The following is a 15,276-nucleotide window of genomic DNA, read 5'->3' as shown; positions in this document are numbered from 1 at the left end:
ATCAGCTTCACTTAAAAAAAGGTATGTGGAAACCCTGTCCCACTCCCCAAGGAGAAAATTCCACGAATTTCCCCCCTTCCCTGCAAAAGAGGCAGAAAAAACAATGCCTCTTTCGTAGGTAGGAGGAAAGTTCCCGAAAATAGGGGCAAGATTTGGCCCAGCGCTATACAAAACGCATGCATCTCATATTGGTAATGATTATATAGATTACTGCTTTCCCCTTTTAAGTACCTGTAAGCAGCATGAGAAAAGGACTGGTCCCCCTTCTTGCATCATGTATTTTAAAGGGAAAAGTAGAGATGTTGTGCTCATCATAACAGATACAACACCTACATCTGTCATGCTCGAGTATCCATACCTTGGTACTAAATGTATTTTATTATTATTATTATTTTACAAGTGGTCCTCTGTTCCAAGAGTGCAATGAATATTTCCCCCAATAAATATTTTTATTTCAAATGCTTCTGTCATACAATATTCTCTGTTGTAGCAAAACATAAGAAAGAAAGAAAGAAAGAAAGAGAGAGAGAGAGAGAGAGAGAGAGAGAGAGAGAGAGGTCACTCCCAGTTCCTGGAGGCAAGGCAAGGCAGTGTTTACAATACTAATTGCAGTAATACTAATTACAGTGCTTTATGGCTTTTAAACACTTTTATAGGCAAGCAGTCCTCACAATGGCCCCGTGAGGTAGGTTTTGTCATTTTTATGACATTCTCCTCTTATTTCTATGGATGGCAAAACTGAAACACTGATATTGAATGTTTTGCCAAGACTAGCCATACCCAAACTGCATTGATCTTTAACTCTGATCGTCCCCAGCCACATCATGGCTGTTTGGGCATGATGTGGTTTGTAGTCCGACACAGCTGGAAGATGCCCAGTTGGAGAAGGCTGCCCAAGAACATACAGAATTAATGTTCAAGTTGAGATTAACTTAGAACCAATAGTGTTTGGCCTTGTAGCCTTCCCTTGCACTTTTCCACACTACTTATCAAAATGTTTATTTTGATAATGCCCATCAGTTTCCATACTACCTAGATATACTGTTCGTTGGGGGAAATAGGGATAGAAGATTCAGAAGTTCTCACACAACCTTGTCAAAAATAAGAAAATCCTAAAGTGCTGATGAGCTTGAACTGGTTTCTAGCACCCTTTGTTTTGAGAAAGATAATACAGAAATTGCTCAAGCTTATCGTTCCTTAAAGTATCCAGATCTGAGCAACTGCAGGATGTAGGAAGTACATTTTTGAAAAGAGCCCAAGGGCATCATTCCTTCATCCAGCCTCTGCAGAATTGCTTCAAATATCTCCCAGCAAAAACAACATACTTGATATTTTTTTTGCATTTCGGAACAACGTATTAAAACTGGGTACAAACACTCTTTCCACAATAAACCATCTTGTGTCCATTTTGAGAACTGATCATTATTAATTTAAAAATCACAAACCAAACAGGGAATATAGAAAATTATTTCCAAATGCCGCATGCCCAATATCTTGTTTGGAAATATAATGCATGCAGGAGAAACAAATTCAACCAATCCCAATTAAATTAAACAACAACAAAAATGTATCTGTCCTTTTCAGCAGCATAAAAGGTGATTATTTTAAAAATGTGTCCTAATCACTGGCCCTGGGTAAAAAAAAAAGTCTGCCCTTCTCTTATCTACAACGATAGAATGGCTTGAATGTTTCGTGCTTTTGCATTCTGACAATGTCAGTCTGAAGTCCTATACATATTGTTCAGCCTCCCCATCTTTTGGTTGTGTTGTACCATTTTTGCTCTCCTCATTTACATTTGCTGCTGTCTTTTCTGGAAGAGATGCCAAATCTTTAAAAACATCCACATAATGCCCAAATCCTGGCCCCCAGTTCAAAAGGTTGTCCCAGTTGAAGTTACCACCTTGTGGCCCAAGTTTTAAAAGTGATGCATTGTCATGAATGCTGGGTGCAGGTGCTTGTGCACCCACGGGTCCACCACCCTCTCCTCTGCGTCCTGGGTATCTCCTAGGCTTCAGCCTAGCACCATAATTGTCTTCATCATCTGCATCTGACTCATTAACTTGAGATAATTTGGGCATTCTGGAGTTGTACACGATGGGCTTTTCCCTATCATATTCCATCTCAGAACATGTGAAAGAGTCATGGGAGTCGCTGTCAGATGATGATTCTGGAGCTGTAATGCCATCAGCTGGATTCCTTGTTCTTGATAGAGGCCTTCTGCAGTCCTCCTCAGATGAAGACCTTCCATGGTCAGCACTGCAGATGCTTGGATTTCTAGGACGTGGTGTGTTAAGCCTCTCCACCTCCTCAATGGAAAGTCCTACAGGAGGAATGCTCTCCAAAGGAATCTGTCCTATTGGTTGCTTTAAGCGACTTCCTGGCCTGGAGCTATGTGATGACATCATCTGAGGACTCTTGCTTCTTCTTCCAAGTCTAGTGGGATAGTTAAAAATGCCTGTTTGGCAGACATCGTTGTGCATTTCCAAAGGGCTCCCTTCTCTTATTGAAAGATGCATTTCCCTTGCAGGGCTGTTTCTGTAGAAAGTTGACGACTTGGAGAATGGAGCAGGGCTGTGACGAGAAAGATGGCTGGGTGTCGGGCATGCAGAATGACTTAAGGAAGTTGTCCTTAGACTTTGACCATATGAAGGCTGGTAAGTTAAGCTGCTTGCTCCCAGGGGCATGGGGGACTGCCTTGCAAACCCCAATGGACTGTGCCTCTGGATGGAGAATTTAGGAGTGTGACTTCGGAACTGCTTATAGTGCTGGATGATATCTGCATCGGAAGGGGCGATGCTGCTCGCATTGTCAATGTCATAGTGTTCTATCTCCGGTTCAGGGGAAGCTAGAGGGGCACTGGGTATAGTCTCTGTGTTGTGCGGTATGTCCGTCTCATCAAAGATGAGGTAAGGGTTTTCTCTTTCAATTATGTCAGGCTTAGGGTTTCCTTCAGGCTGCTTCCGGATAGTCATGTCATCACCATAGGGTGGTATATTATCGGGGTCATCAAAAGCATCATTCTCACTCCCCTTCTTTTTCTTTTCCTTGGTTTTCTTTTGCTCCTTTGGCACTTTGGCCTTCTTCCCCTTGCACTGATTACACAGGATCAAGCTAAGCACCAGCAAGGCCAGGACTGTAGCACAGCTGCCCACAATGGCAGGAACGGCCCACAGTGGCAAAGAGAGCTCAGCTGGGTAAGGCAGAGGGACACATACATGGGCTCCATTCGTTCCTGCCTTGCACACATGTCCCTGGGCACAGAGGACACCAAGGCAAGCCACCACTGTCTCACATGCTCTTCCAGTGTAAGATTCTGGGCAACTGCAAATAAATCCAGACCTTTCTCCAGGTTCACAGCTGCCCCCATTCTGACAAGGGTTGGAGGCACAGGCTCCGGGAGATACACACTTATACGTATACCATTGGTTAATGCACATTAATTCACCCCCGCAGGGATTGCTGGCACAGATGTTGGGGCCTCGGCAGCCAATCTTCACAGAGGGGTCTGTTTTGGATATGGTCGCAAGGCTGTGCTTTCCCAGGAAGGGAAGGGTTTCTTCACCATACTTCAGGTAGGCAATGCAGCCATCAAAATCTAGGGAAAAGGAAAACAGGGATTTAGAAGCTGGAGGAACTTAGTTTGTTCAACAAATGTTAACTTAATTAGCTAGTGAAGGCGAAGCAATATAAATTAGGAAAGGAAACATAAATAACACTAGGGTGACCATATAGAAAGAAGGCCAGGGCTCCTGTATCTTTAAAAGTCGAAGAGAAAGGGGAATTTCAACAGGTGTCATATGTATGCATGCAGCACCTGGTGAAATTCCCTCTTCATCACAACAGTTAAAGATATAGGAGGCCTGTCCTCCTTTCCATATTATCACCCTAAATAACATGTAGTTATCTGTACAGAGCGCGCGCGCGCACACACACACACACACACACACACACATACACCAAGCGTGACTGTCATATAAGCTTAATTCAGGTCAGTGGAGGCTGTGAGGGAGCTCTGTGCAGCAAAGCACTGGCATGAACTTCATAGGAAAATCAGGCTCCAACTTTTAGCACTAAGATTTTATTTTATTTTTATTTTAGCCTCTGCATGCACTTGGATTGTTACCATCATTTTCAAAGCAGCAGTATCCAGTGCTGAAATATAAAACCAGCTTTAAAAAATGACTTTCACTTGGACAGTAGAAATGGAGGGGAAAACCCAAGCAAGTACATGTTTTCTATTGATTTGGTGGTTCAGCCCATTTGCTCAAAAATGCTGATAAGGTCAGCATTGCTGATAAGTTTACTTTTGAAACAATTACTGAACTAAATAGACTTAAACAAATAATGAAATTAAGCATTCTCTACATAAGCATATCAGACGTAGTCATTTCTTTTCAAAAACACACACAGATCAAACATATTACCTAATTTTGTTTTATGTCAATCTTTTTCTGGTCTTCCTTGGCTTGAGTGGATACTGGATAACCTACGTGTTTGCACCCAAATTTAGTAAACTAAATAAATGTGTGTTATTTTAACATTTCTAATCTCTTCCAATCTGCATGGGAATTAACATCTCCAAATGATTAAAGGTGCAATCCTATTACTCAGAAGTAAATGCAGTTCAATGGGACTCCCAGGTAAGTGTGTATAGAACTGCAGCCAAAACTCTTTTTAGAGAAGCATACATATTTGCTAAAATGTGTTTAAAAATATTAAAACACTTAAACTTTTAAAAGTCACATTGATTGCAATGTCGGAGGCAAGTATGTATAGAATTTCTTAATGCAATCCTATACATGTCTACTCTGAAGTAAGCACCGTTCAGTTCAATGGGGCTTACTCCCAGGTATGTGGTACAAAATTGCAGCCTAAATGTTTTCCTCTGAAATTACAGGACTGATTTTTTTAAAAAAAACACACGTTTGAATGGATCATGCAGTAAACACTGCTTTATTGTTACACCCTAAATTCAACTGATGGCGATTGAATTTCCTAGTGGCTTTGTTTAGGACTGCAGCATTAGCCTACACTTTTAAAACTTCCGCTAGACTTTGCAACACAGTCTTCACACACATTTTCCCCTTGATGGTTGACTGCCTCCAGAAGCTTGGAAATAAAACAAAGATGAAAAGAAACCCCTTTAGGCTAAGAAGGGCACTTGCTAACAGACACATCTCTGTCAGCCAGTGACCAGATTACATCTGAACTTTGTAATTCAATTGCAGATTTTTGTGACGGTAGCCTGGGTACATGGAAATGAATTGTGATCTACCAACCAACTGCTGAAATGTATTACATTCACAACTCTTTGCCTAATATCCCTGTTTCTAGGTGGATAATGGGAAAGCAAAGGCATTAAGGGTATAGGTTCAACCATATAACACCTGCTCTGGTCCACTTGCACTGGCTGCCTGTATGTTTCCAAGCCCAATTCAAGGTGCTGGTTTTGACCTATAAAACCTTACATGGCTTGGGACCACAATACCTGATGGAACGCCTCTCCCGACGTGAATATACCCGGTCACTACGTTCAACATTTAAGGTCCTCCTCCGGGTGCCTACTCCGAGAGAGGCTCGGAGTGTGGCAACAAGGGACAGGGCCTTTTCGATGGTGGCCCCCAGACTATGGAATGATCTCCCTGAAGAGGCTCGCATGGCGCCAACGCTGCTGTCTTTCTGGTGCCAGGTTAAGACTTTCCTCTTTGCCCAGACATATGGCGGCACATCTTAATCACCCACATGTTTAGTTTTTTAACGGTTTTTAATGCTTTATGTGTGTATGTTCTGTGTTTTAGAATTTTAAAATTTGTTTACTCATTTTAATCTTAATTTTAGAATGAAGAGTAACATCATGTGTAGTTTGGCCCTCTGTTGCTTGAGACTGGTGTCTATGTTTCAGTAAGTCATAGGTAGGCTTAATTGCTGGTAGGTTCCATAAAATTTCTGCATTCACCAAGTTAATTTCTGTTTTCAAAAATACAGAATACTTATATAATATTGGGGGTGGGGATTTTAAATACTATGGATTCAATCCATTTTAAACTGAGCATAGAGGGATACACTCAGCACATAAAAGAGCACCATTCCTCTCCTGCTCTATGCACACAAATGAACAATCAGTATGCCAGAGAATGGGAACCCTGTAACAAGCTGGCATGGTGCCTGCACAGATGTAGGAATGAACAGGAATTTTGCTTCAGTTTGCAAATCATGTGAAAAAGCCCCATTTGCCACCTTGAACAAGAGTGCATGTTCTCTGAAAATGTTTGCAAATCTCCAAACATGTGTTTGCATCTGCAAACTGTGCATTAAAAAAATGCGCACTTTAAAAAATGTGCACTTCCAAAGTTGCGCAGTTCAGACTCTTAAATATTCCCGTGTTCCATCTTTAGTGGGGGCAAAATGCATACTTTTAAACATCCACACATTAAGAAATCTACAACTTTAAAAATGCATATATCAAAGTTGTGCATTTTTAAAATACATTTTTAAAATAATAATCACACATTCATGCTTTAGTCCATGGGGGGAAAGCAGTTTTGAAAAATGCACACTTTTCCTGTTTGAATGAACCCCAAAATTAGACTTTAAATGAGAATGGCTTGAAGTAAAGTTTGGAGAACTTCAAGAAGCTTGCACATCCATGGTTTTCCTATCCCCACACATACGTCTACATATGTACGTCATGGCACATGAACAGAGCTGTGTTATATGCTATGCAGATACCATTTTATATGGGCACTGTGCACCCAGTGCACTGAATCAAGCTTTGTATGAAAATAATAAAACTAGTTAAGGCTTCCAATAGTTACACTGAGGATGTAAAAATAGGTCCCTTGAGGTAAAGCCTCTTTTTTCTAAAAAGAGGAAGACTTTTTTTTTGTAACATCCATAGCTGAAGATTCTGACCCAGAGTTTGTCAAACTGCCAATGGAGCTTATGATAGAAATGTAAACTTCTACAGAAAATTTTAAAAATCCTTCATTTGATCGAATTCATTTGAAGTTGAAAAAGTCAGTTGTCACTTGAAAAGTGTAGACAACTTTTCACTTTCTTGAATCTATGAATAAAACAAAGAAGCATAAAATCACTAGTTTTTTGAAGGCATTTCAAATAACTCCAGGAACCCACATCATGATCTAAAGAGGCAGTTACTGCAGTATGTAAAATTATAGAGCAGGAAAATGCTCAGAACTTCCTCTACATTGGATTGTAGGGTTTTATCTGATGGGCCTGTTCAGACAATACGCTAGGCCATGTTTAGGTCGCTAACCCTTTTGCAGCAAATGGTTTGTTAGCATGTATAAACTGTGGTTATATAGCCACCATGGTTAGAAGTGCTTCACACAAAACATTACATCATGGTTCACACAACACACTAAGCCATAACTTTTAGCTCAAAATGCTTAACCACCGTTGCTTGGTGTGTCGTCTCAACAGGGTAATTATTTGTACACCTCTCTGATTTTTAGGTATTTAATTTTGCTTTTCTTTCAAACATTTCTGACCATTGGAGTTCATACAGAGTTTTATACCTATCTTTGGAAATCTTTTGGCATCCCACATGTAGTGAAATCCAATACTAACAAAACATTGTAGGGAAGAAAAAATTGGACCGTATATTCATACTGCAGTCCAGACTCCTGTAAGGTGTCAACTTCTACATTAGTCATTTTATTGAAAGACTTCCTATTCTCCTCGTTCCCCAAACATTCTCCCTGGTAATGCACAAGCTACCATTTTGACTGCAAAATCAATATACAGCTATAGGGCAGGAATGGCAAATGCCATAACTGTGATTTCATTCACACCACATCTCATACCAACTAAGGTTCTGTGGATTTTATTGTTTTTATTGGACACAGGGAAAAATGTGAAGTGTGAACTCAGAACCAGCAAAGTTACTCTATCTGGTGATAATCCTTTAAGTAAGACAGATTCTTAGTATAAAGAGATCTCTCTGAAACATCACTCCATACTGCTTAGCTAGCTTGGGTGTCTGTATCTAAAGTTCACTTCCATATATTTTCTTTAAAAATCCAGGCAAGACTATTAACACCTAAACTGCTGATTTAATCCATAAATGGGACTAATCTTTTTACCATTTCTCTGTGTGGTTCTGACTAAGTTGTTCCTGTTTTAGCATGATACAGTAGGCGCAATTTCTTAAGATACTGGCACCACTTATTAAAGATAGTGTGAACATGGGGACTGATGCATCTGATCCTATGTGTTGTATGCCTGTATGTTTCCAAGCCTGATTCAAGGTGCTGTTTTTAACCTACAAAGCCTTACACGGCTTGGGATCACAATACCTGATGGAATGCCTCTCCCAACATGAACCTACCCATACACTACGCTCAACATTTAAGGTCCTCCTCCAGGTGCCTACTCCGAGGGAAGCTCGGAGGATGGCAACAAGGGAGAGGGCCTTTCAGTGGTGGCCCCCAATTATGGAATGATCTTCCCAACGAGGCTCGCTTGGCACCAACATTGTTATCTTTTTGGCTCTAGGTCAAGACTTTTCTCTTCTCCCAGGCATTTAACAGCATATGCTGAGTTTTTTTAACTGGGTATTGTCTGTTTTTATGCTTTTTATGGTTTGAAATTTTGCATATTTGTTTTTAATCTTTGTAAACCATCCAGAGAGCTTTGGCTATGGGGTGGCATATAAATGTAATTTAATCATCATCATCATCATCATCATCTCCACATTGGAGCCTGGACCTATAGAGCTGGCCTCCAACTTATTCAATATTGTTGTGAACTGCCCAGAGAACTTTGGTTGTTAGACAGCATAGAAATATAATATTAAATAAATACATTTTAAGGAACAATGAAAAATAGGCACAATGTTGCATGGTTTATGATGCAAGTGGATTTAATCCCTAAAATATTTAAATGTACCCTTCAACTTTCCTATGTTGTTCAGCAAATGATGCTCAAAAAATGTAGACCGCTCTATTTGTGATACTGCCTGTATGTATTAATTTTCTTCTTACCTGGGTCACTGCTTCTGAGGGCCTGATTAGTTGGGATTCCACCAAGAGAAATTGTAAGGACATTTAGTCCTCCAAAATCTTGTGTGACATGTAGGATGTCTCTACTATGGGTCTTGTCAACTGTTAGCATTGTGGAAGTTCCATTCTTTTCAATGAAGAGAGAATGCCAATGGCCATCAGAAATGTAAACTTCAGGGATACTTCTTTCCACTTTTCCACCAATTCCAGCATCAGAGACATACTGCACTTTGCCACCTTTTATCTATAAGGAAAAAGAAGAAGAAAACACTTAAAGATATAATAAAGGACTATAATTAAATAGTTGTACATTTTGTGAGCCATGTTATAAGTGTAATATAAATTTTACTGTTACAGGCTTTAATGTCTTCCCTTCTGGCATTTCTTTAATATTATATAGTTGGTTATCCAAACAACAAGCCCTATCAACTGAGAAGTTAGTTGAAATATTGATGGAAACATACAAGGCTTGATATGACACAACAATGGCAGGTTTTCATAAACTACATTGATGAGAGATGTAATGCATACACCTCTGAAGATGAAAGGTCGATTTCATAGCTTCTACATTCATGTTAGCAGTAACATGAACTCACTCTTTACAGATAGAATACAACTCTCAGGGAACTAACCCACACATGTTAAAGATAACATTAAAAAAAGTAATATTAACAAAAACCATTGGGAATACTAGACTTCAGACACTCTTGTTGTAAATACCCTGCGTACAGTTGGGCAAAGGCCATGGCTACTAGATGTTTGTCTGGGAGATGCAGGGGCCTTGGCTTTGCCATTTTATAGTTTGCTCAGTAGAAACGCCTCTAGTACAGTTGTGGAATAGCAGAGTAGGATTCCATGTTACTACTCCAGATTGCTGGATCTGAATAAAGATTACTTGTGCCTGTGTTTGCCCAATCTGCTTGCTATATGGACACGCACACACACACACACACACACACACACACACACACAGTCTCCATGCCTTGCTTTCCAGGCTCCACTAGTAGAAATTGGTTCATTCTCTCCATCTGCAGTCTTTCTATGGTTATGTTATGTCCATAGACATAGAAAAAGAAAGTACAAATAAAAGAAAAGATTGCAATTTGCCTGCTTAAACCCCCCACCCCCACCCCCATCCCCACTGTAGATAAGAACATGAGAAGTGCCTTGCTGGATCAGACCAAGGATCCATCTAGACCACCGCTCTGTTCATACAGTGGCCAACCAACTGTCGACCAGGGACCCACGAAGCAGGACATGGTGCAACAGCACCCTCCCACCCATGTTCCCCAGCAACTGGGGCAAACAGGCTTACTGCCTTGGATACTGGAAGTAGCACATAACCATCAAGGCTAGTAGCCATTGATAGCCTTCTCCAGGAGTTTATCCAACCCCCTTTTAAAGCCATAGAAATTGCAAATTATATGATAATGTCCTGAGAACTTGCTAGTATAGCCTTATGTGATGGAAAGTTTGTGTACCTCGCAGGAAAACCATATAAAACAGTTAAATTAATGTTGGCTGAAGCATAAAAGTGTGGTCTTATACTGGATATTCTTATAAGTTGGAGGAAAAATGGTAAACACTTGAATCTTGTACCCACCCAATAAAGATATTTGCCAGTACTGCTGTTTTACTCATTTAGTGATATGACTAATTTGTCATCACTAAAGATTGAATACATTCCTTTCTCTTGCAAAAGCTACACCTGTAGGCTAAACACCTTGAAATCCATTTCATGATGTTGTGATGATTGTTCTGCACCTCTGCCAAGAAGAAGGGCACATATATTCCAAGAAGGACTCAGCTGTACCAAAGTCAAGGAAACTTAGGTAGCTTAATTCGAGTACTTTGGTTTAATTGATTTGAAGACTGGACTGTGTGCTAGTATGCTTGAAAAAAAAAGATGAGAGTTCAACATTTGAGCTAGTACTGGGCCAAACCTGTTCTGTATTTTTGGGAACTTTCTTTCTCCTTGCAAAAGAGGCACTGGGTTGTTGTTGTTTTTGCCTCTTTCTCTGTGAGGGAGGGGGGGAATCCAGAGGATTTTCTCCATGGGGAGGGGGACAGGGTTTCCACATACCTTTTTAAAGTGTAGCCAATTGCTATGGGGCATTTTTCCTGTGTTTTAGTTTTTCAAATAATAATAACACCCCTTCCTCCAGCATTTGGATGAGCCCAGCAGTTTTTCATGAATGCCTGTTGGAGACCATGTGTCCTCGCCCTCTTCAATAAGCATCCAGTAAGCATTCCTGAGCTCCTGAAAATGCCAGGGGTGTTTTTTTAAAAAGAAAGAAAGAAAGAAAGAAAGAAAGAAAGAAAGAAAGAAAGAAAGAAAGAAAGAAAGAAGACCCCTGATTAACTGGCTACATTTAACAAGCTATGTGGAAAACCTCTTCTCCTCCCCAAGGAGAAAATTCTCCAAAATTCTCACCTATCCCAGTCTCTTTCACCTGAGTTTTCATCCCTCCCCCACAAAATGACAAAAATGAAATAGTTGAAATTTTCGGCCCAACACTAATTTGAGCTTGGTGGTCACATTTTATAGGAGGTCTGAAGAAGGGTGGAGGGAAGTTAATAGGAGAACAGATTTCACTCTAGCGTGCAATGTTTCATTAAGATCATACGCAACAAACATTGTTCTGGCTGCCATTCAAACAGTCGGTACTGGGAGTCTAGACAAAGCTGATTAGAAGTAAAATCATTCAGGCCTTCTGATAGCTGGAGTTCTGCCCAGCACTAGTCAGCACTCTGGTATTTCTGAAGTAAAATAGTGGGGTGAATTCAGAAGGGTTGAAGATCACTTCACAGCAAGCGGCCCAAAGAAATTAACCCCATCTTACCTTCACAGTAGTATAATTGCTGCTTTCCTGGATATGAATTAAGACTCCACTTTTACTCCTTGTCCTGAACTTGACTTCTATACTATCCATACTTTGAGGCTCCAAAATGGCATTTCCAATGCTAGATCGCATCATGTATTCCCATTTCCTATTCTGTCTTAGGTGGTAATCAAGACGCCCTTTGCCTTCGAATGATAAGGCAGTGTCGGCTGTAACATCTAGAATAAAGAAGGTTGTAACACCAAACTTTTGTCATTCATAGTCTTCTCCCTTCCCTTGCCCTAAATAAATACACAAACCATTTTAAAGGCCAGAAAACTGTATGCAGAAAATAATCTGATTCTTAATCAGTATTTTTTTAAAAAATCTATCTTCCTTTTTAACAATATGGGGAAAAGATATGTATTCCTCCCATTCTGTTCTATTCCATCCCAATTAATTTTCAGTATGAAGATGTTTTCAAGTAAAAGCAAACAAAAACAAACCTAGTTGCAATGCTGGATTAGAAATTTATTAGACAACAGTAAGTGACTGGCTGGCTGGGTTTAATACCAGCAATTTCTATTATTAAAAGTGTTTCTGTTGAAATTGCTGCTCTCTCGTGGAGTTGACTAGCATGATATTTTACTTCAGAATTAATGTTATCATGAATTCAGTCACTACATAGTTTTTTCATGAGTAAAGCAGAAAACAGAAATTTTGAAAGATGAAAATGTAGGTTAAGAGCAGGGGCAGGGGGGGGGAGAGGTGCGGAATAAACACTCTATTTACATTTTTCACAGTGTTTTCCGGTCAGTCCTTCCTTGCAATGACACTGCTGCCAAGACCAGTAATCCACACATGTGCCACCATGTTGACAAGGGTTCATAGCACAAGTTCCTTCCAGCCTAGGACACCTAAACAAACAAAATGATAGTTTTAGTGCTTTATTTATTAATCCTGCCCTTCTACTAAAGAAAACAGGGGAGACCACATAATCCCCCCCTTCTTTCCTCACAACAACCTGGTGAGGTATGTTAGACAGGCAGCTAGCAACTGGCCCAGGTTCATCCAGTGAGCTTCTTGGGCGAAAGCAAATTGGTACCCATGTCTCCTTAATAATTTCGAAAATATCACCTCCACACATTCAACATACCTTTATTTCAAAATAATACTTCTTTGCTTAACTTTTTAAGATGAAATATACATTTCACTGTAGATATTACAATATTCTAACTAGGGATGGACTGAATAGATGGTGTCTGGTCGGGGTCACTTTCACATGTCAGTTCATCTAAGTGTTGTTTTTTAAAATCCACAAAAAACGTGTATTTAAATACACATTTCCGTTTTCTCTCAAAGCACATATGTGCAAATGAATTGTTATCCTAAACTATACATTTGATATTACATATTGATTTTTCAACTAACAATGGAATTGCAAAATTTGGAAAAGTGCAAAATTCAAAAGATAACTCTGTTCCAATCCTCACATTAGCTGAAGGGGTGCCAATCAGGTGAATTTGCTTCAAAATGTGGACTGAATGAAATATTTGAGCATCCCTAATTCTAACTGTGTCTTTCAATTTTATTTAGATTTTAGTTTATTTTTATTGTACTGAATTTACTTTTTAGCATTCACCCGGAAATGCTCTTTAGGATAAAGATGCAGTTTCTACTTTTAAAATAAATCAGTAAAATTAATAACCACTATGTTTTAGTGTTAAATATAAAATATACTTCATTAAAAAATATTCTTGGAAATAAGGATGTGAATACTCCTGAATGGTTTATATTATGCTCCTACTACACTGCTGTTTAAAATAATGTACAATTGCTTCATGAGAATCTTATGCTTCAATTTTACAGCTAGAACAAATGAAACCCACATAATTGTCAATTTTATGGCTTCACAATAGATGCTGGCCACTTGTAAGCTTATGGATTTGGAGGCTGGGGTTTGTACATGTTAAAACTAAGAAGGAAAAGGTATTCCAGAATCAATTTTAACAACCACATCGCACACATTCTGAAAGTACAATGCAACAAGTAATCAGAGCGGAATGCACTGGAAGTGTCCATTCAATTTAGAGCAATATGATTTTTACTTTATTGTCTGCCAAACAAATCTGAAAGGAAGCCTGAAACCACTTTTCACTATGGAACTGTCCAAGGCACTGAAGAAAGATTCCTGGTGGACAAGAAATACAAAAAATATAGACGCAGCTATCCTCCGCTAGTGAAAGTCCAATATTTGGCTGTCTGTGAAAATGTAATTGATGTTGATCTCTATGCTACAGAGCTTTAGGAAATCCTATGCCACAAGCTGAGGCCATGAAAGGCGGAGTGATGAGCTAACCACTGAGGATATTCTCTTATTCCATCTCTAAGTTCAAACAGCAGGATGGAAGAAACAACAGGTTCAGCTAATCAATCATTTTGGAATAGCATTCGCAGGGGGAGATGGTCTGGAGGAAGTACATTGATATTTAAGAGGAAAAGTGAGATAACAGACACTGGCACTGTAAGGAGTGCATTTAATGTACTGAATGTTACCAATGCAGTCAGATCCCGCAGGTCACACACTGAAATGTTAAATGAATGTTGCCTTTCTGAATGCAGAATACCAGATAGTCTATTCTTGCTGATTTGCAGAAAACATACTTTCAAATTCATATTCTTTCAGCCCCCAGTTCTGATATAAGAATGCACAACAAGGAAACCTAAGATGATTCCTGGGGATTCACATGCCCATGTGCACAGTTGTATCAATGTAAATGTGTGCTATTTTCTACACTCTGTCATGCAACAAGGCACATTCAGACTCCCCTAGTAAAAATGCACATTTCAGCGGAGAATGAGTTCATTCTCCAATTAAATGTGGATTAAGACTATGGGCACAATCACCAATCCAGCAAGAGAATCTGAATATGGATGCTGTCTCTGCATACATATGTCCCATGCTGAATTGGAATATACATTAATTTTCAGACAGATGATGACTATGGAAGGCATAGGAACTAGTCAATTAGGATATTGTATAAATGACATACTGATCTAGGATTCCTTCAGCTGACGAAGCTTGGCTGGGTTCTAAGGGACGTCCATTGACTGCAAATTCCATTATGCAACCCACAAAATCATGACTTTCCACCTGTCCCTTCCTTTGAAGTATTGGCTCCAAGGATCTGATACCTCCAATGGTGACTCTGTTTGGTTGTACGTCTAGAGTCCTGGGGGGTGGGGTGAGGGGGAAAACCAAAGAATAGAATAATTAATGACAACAAGGACTACAGTTCACTGTATCCCTATCAATATTTACTTACAATTACAATGATGTTGAAGTTCATGTGGCAAATAAATTAATAAAATTACTTCAAGAACCTTGCTATGTCCCCTAGATAGTGTCTGGGGGAACATAGGATTTTTTG

General features: G+C 39.6%; 1 protein-coding gene across 2 annotated transcripts in view; it reads right to left on the bottom strand.

Annotated features, from left to right (window-relative positions):
- Window positions 1-552: 552 nt before the first annotated feature.
- FAT4 (FAT atypical cadherin 4) overlaps window positions 553-15,276 on the bottom strand; it is a 146,396-nt gene continuing 131,672 nt past the window's right edge. The window contains exons 13-18 of one of the 2 annotated variants that reach the window (XM_063136007.1): window positions 14,899-15,078; window positions 12,638-12,762; window positions 11,867-12,084; window positions 9,006-9,267; window positions 1,898-3,595; window positions 553-1,810 (exon numbers count right to left, since the gene is read on the bottom strand). In XM_063136007.1, the coding sequence (XP_062992077.1) occupies window positions 1,728-1,810; window positions 1,898-3,595; window positions 9,006-9,267; window positions 11,867-12,084; window positions 12,638-12,762; window positions 14,899-15,078 (2,566 nt within the window). In that variant the 3' untranslated portion in view covers window positions 553-1,727. Of the gene's footprint in view, window positions 3,596-9,005; window positions 9,268-11,866; window positions 12,085-12,637; window positions 12,763-14,898; window positions 15,079-15,276 lie in introns of both variants that reach the window. The other variant, XM_063136006.1, reaches the window with a different exon arrangement.

Source organism: Elgaria multicarinata, chromosome 10 (assembly GCF_023053635.1).
Source record: "Elgaria multicarinata webbii isolate HBS135686 ecotype San Diego chromosome 10, rElgMul1.1.pri, whole genome shotgun sequence".
NCBI lineage: Eukaryota > Metazoa > Chordata > Lepidosauria > Squamata > Anguidae > Elgaria > Elgaria multicarinata.
The sequence above is the reverse complement of the archived record's forward strand: the minus strand, read 5'-3'. Positions and strand labels throughout refer to the sequence as shown.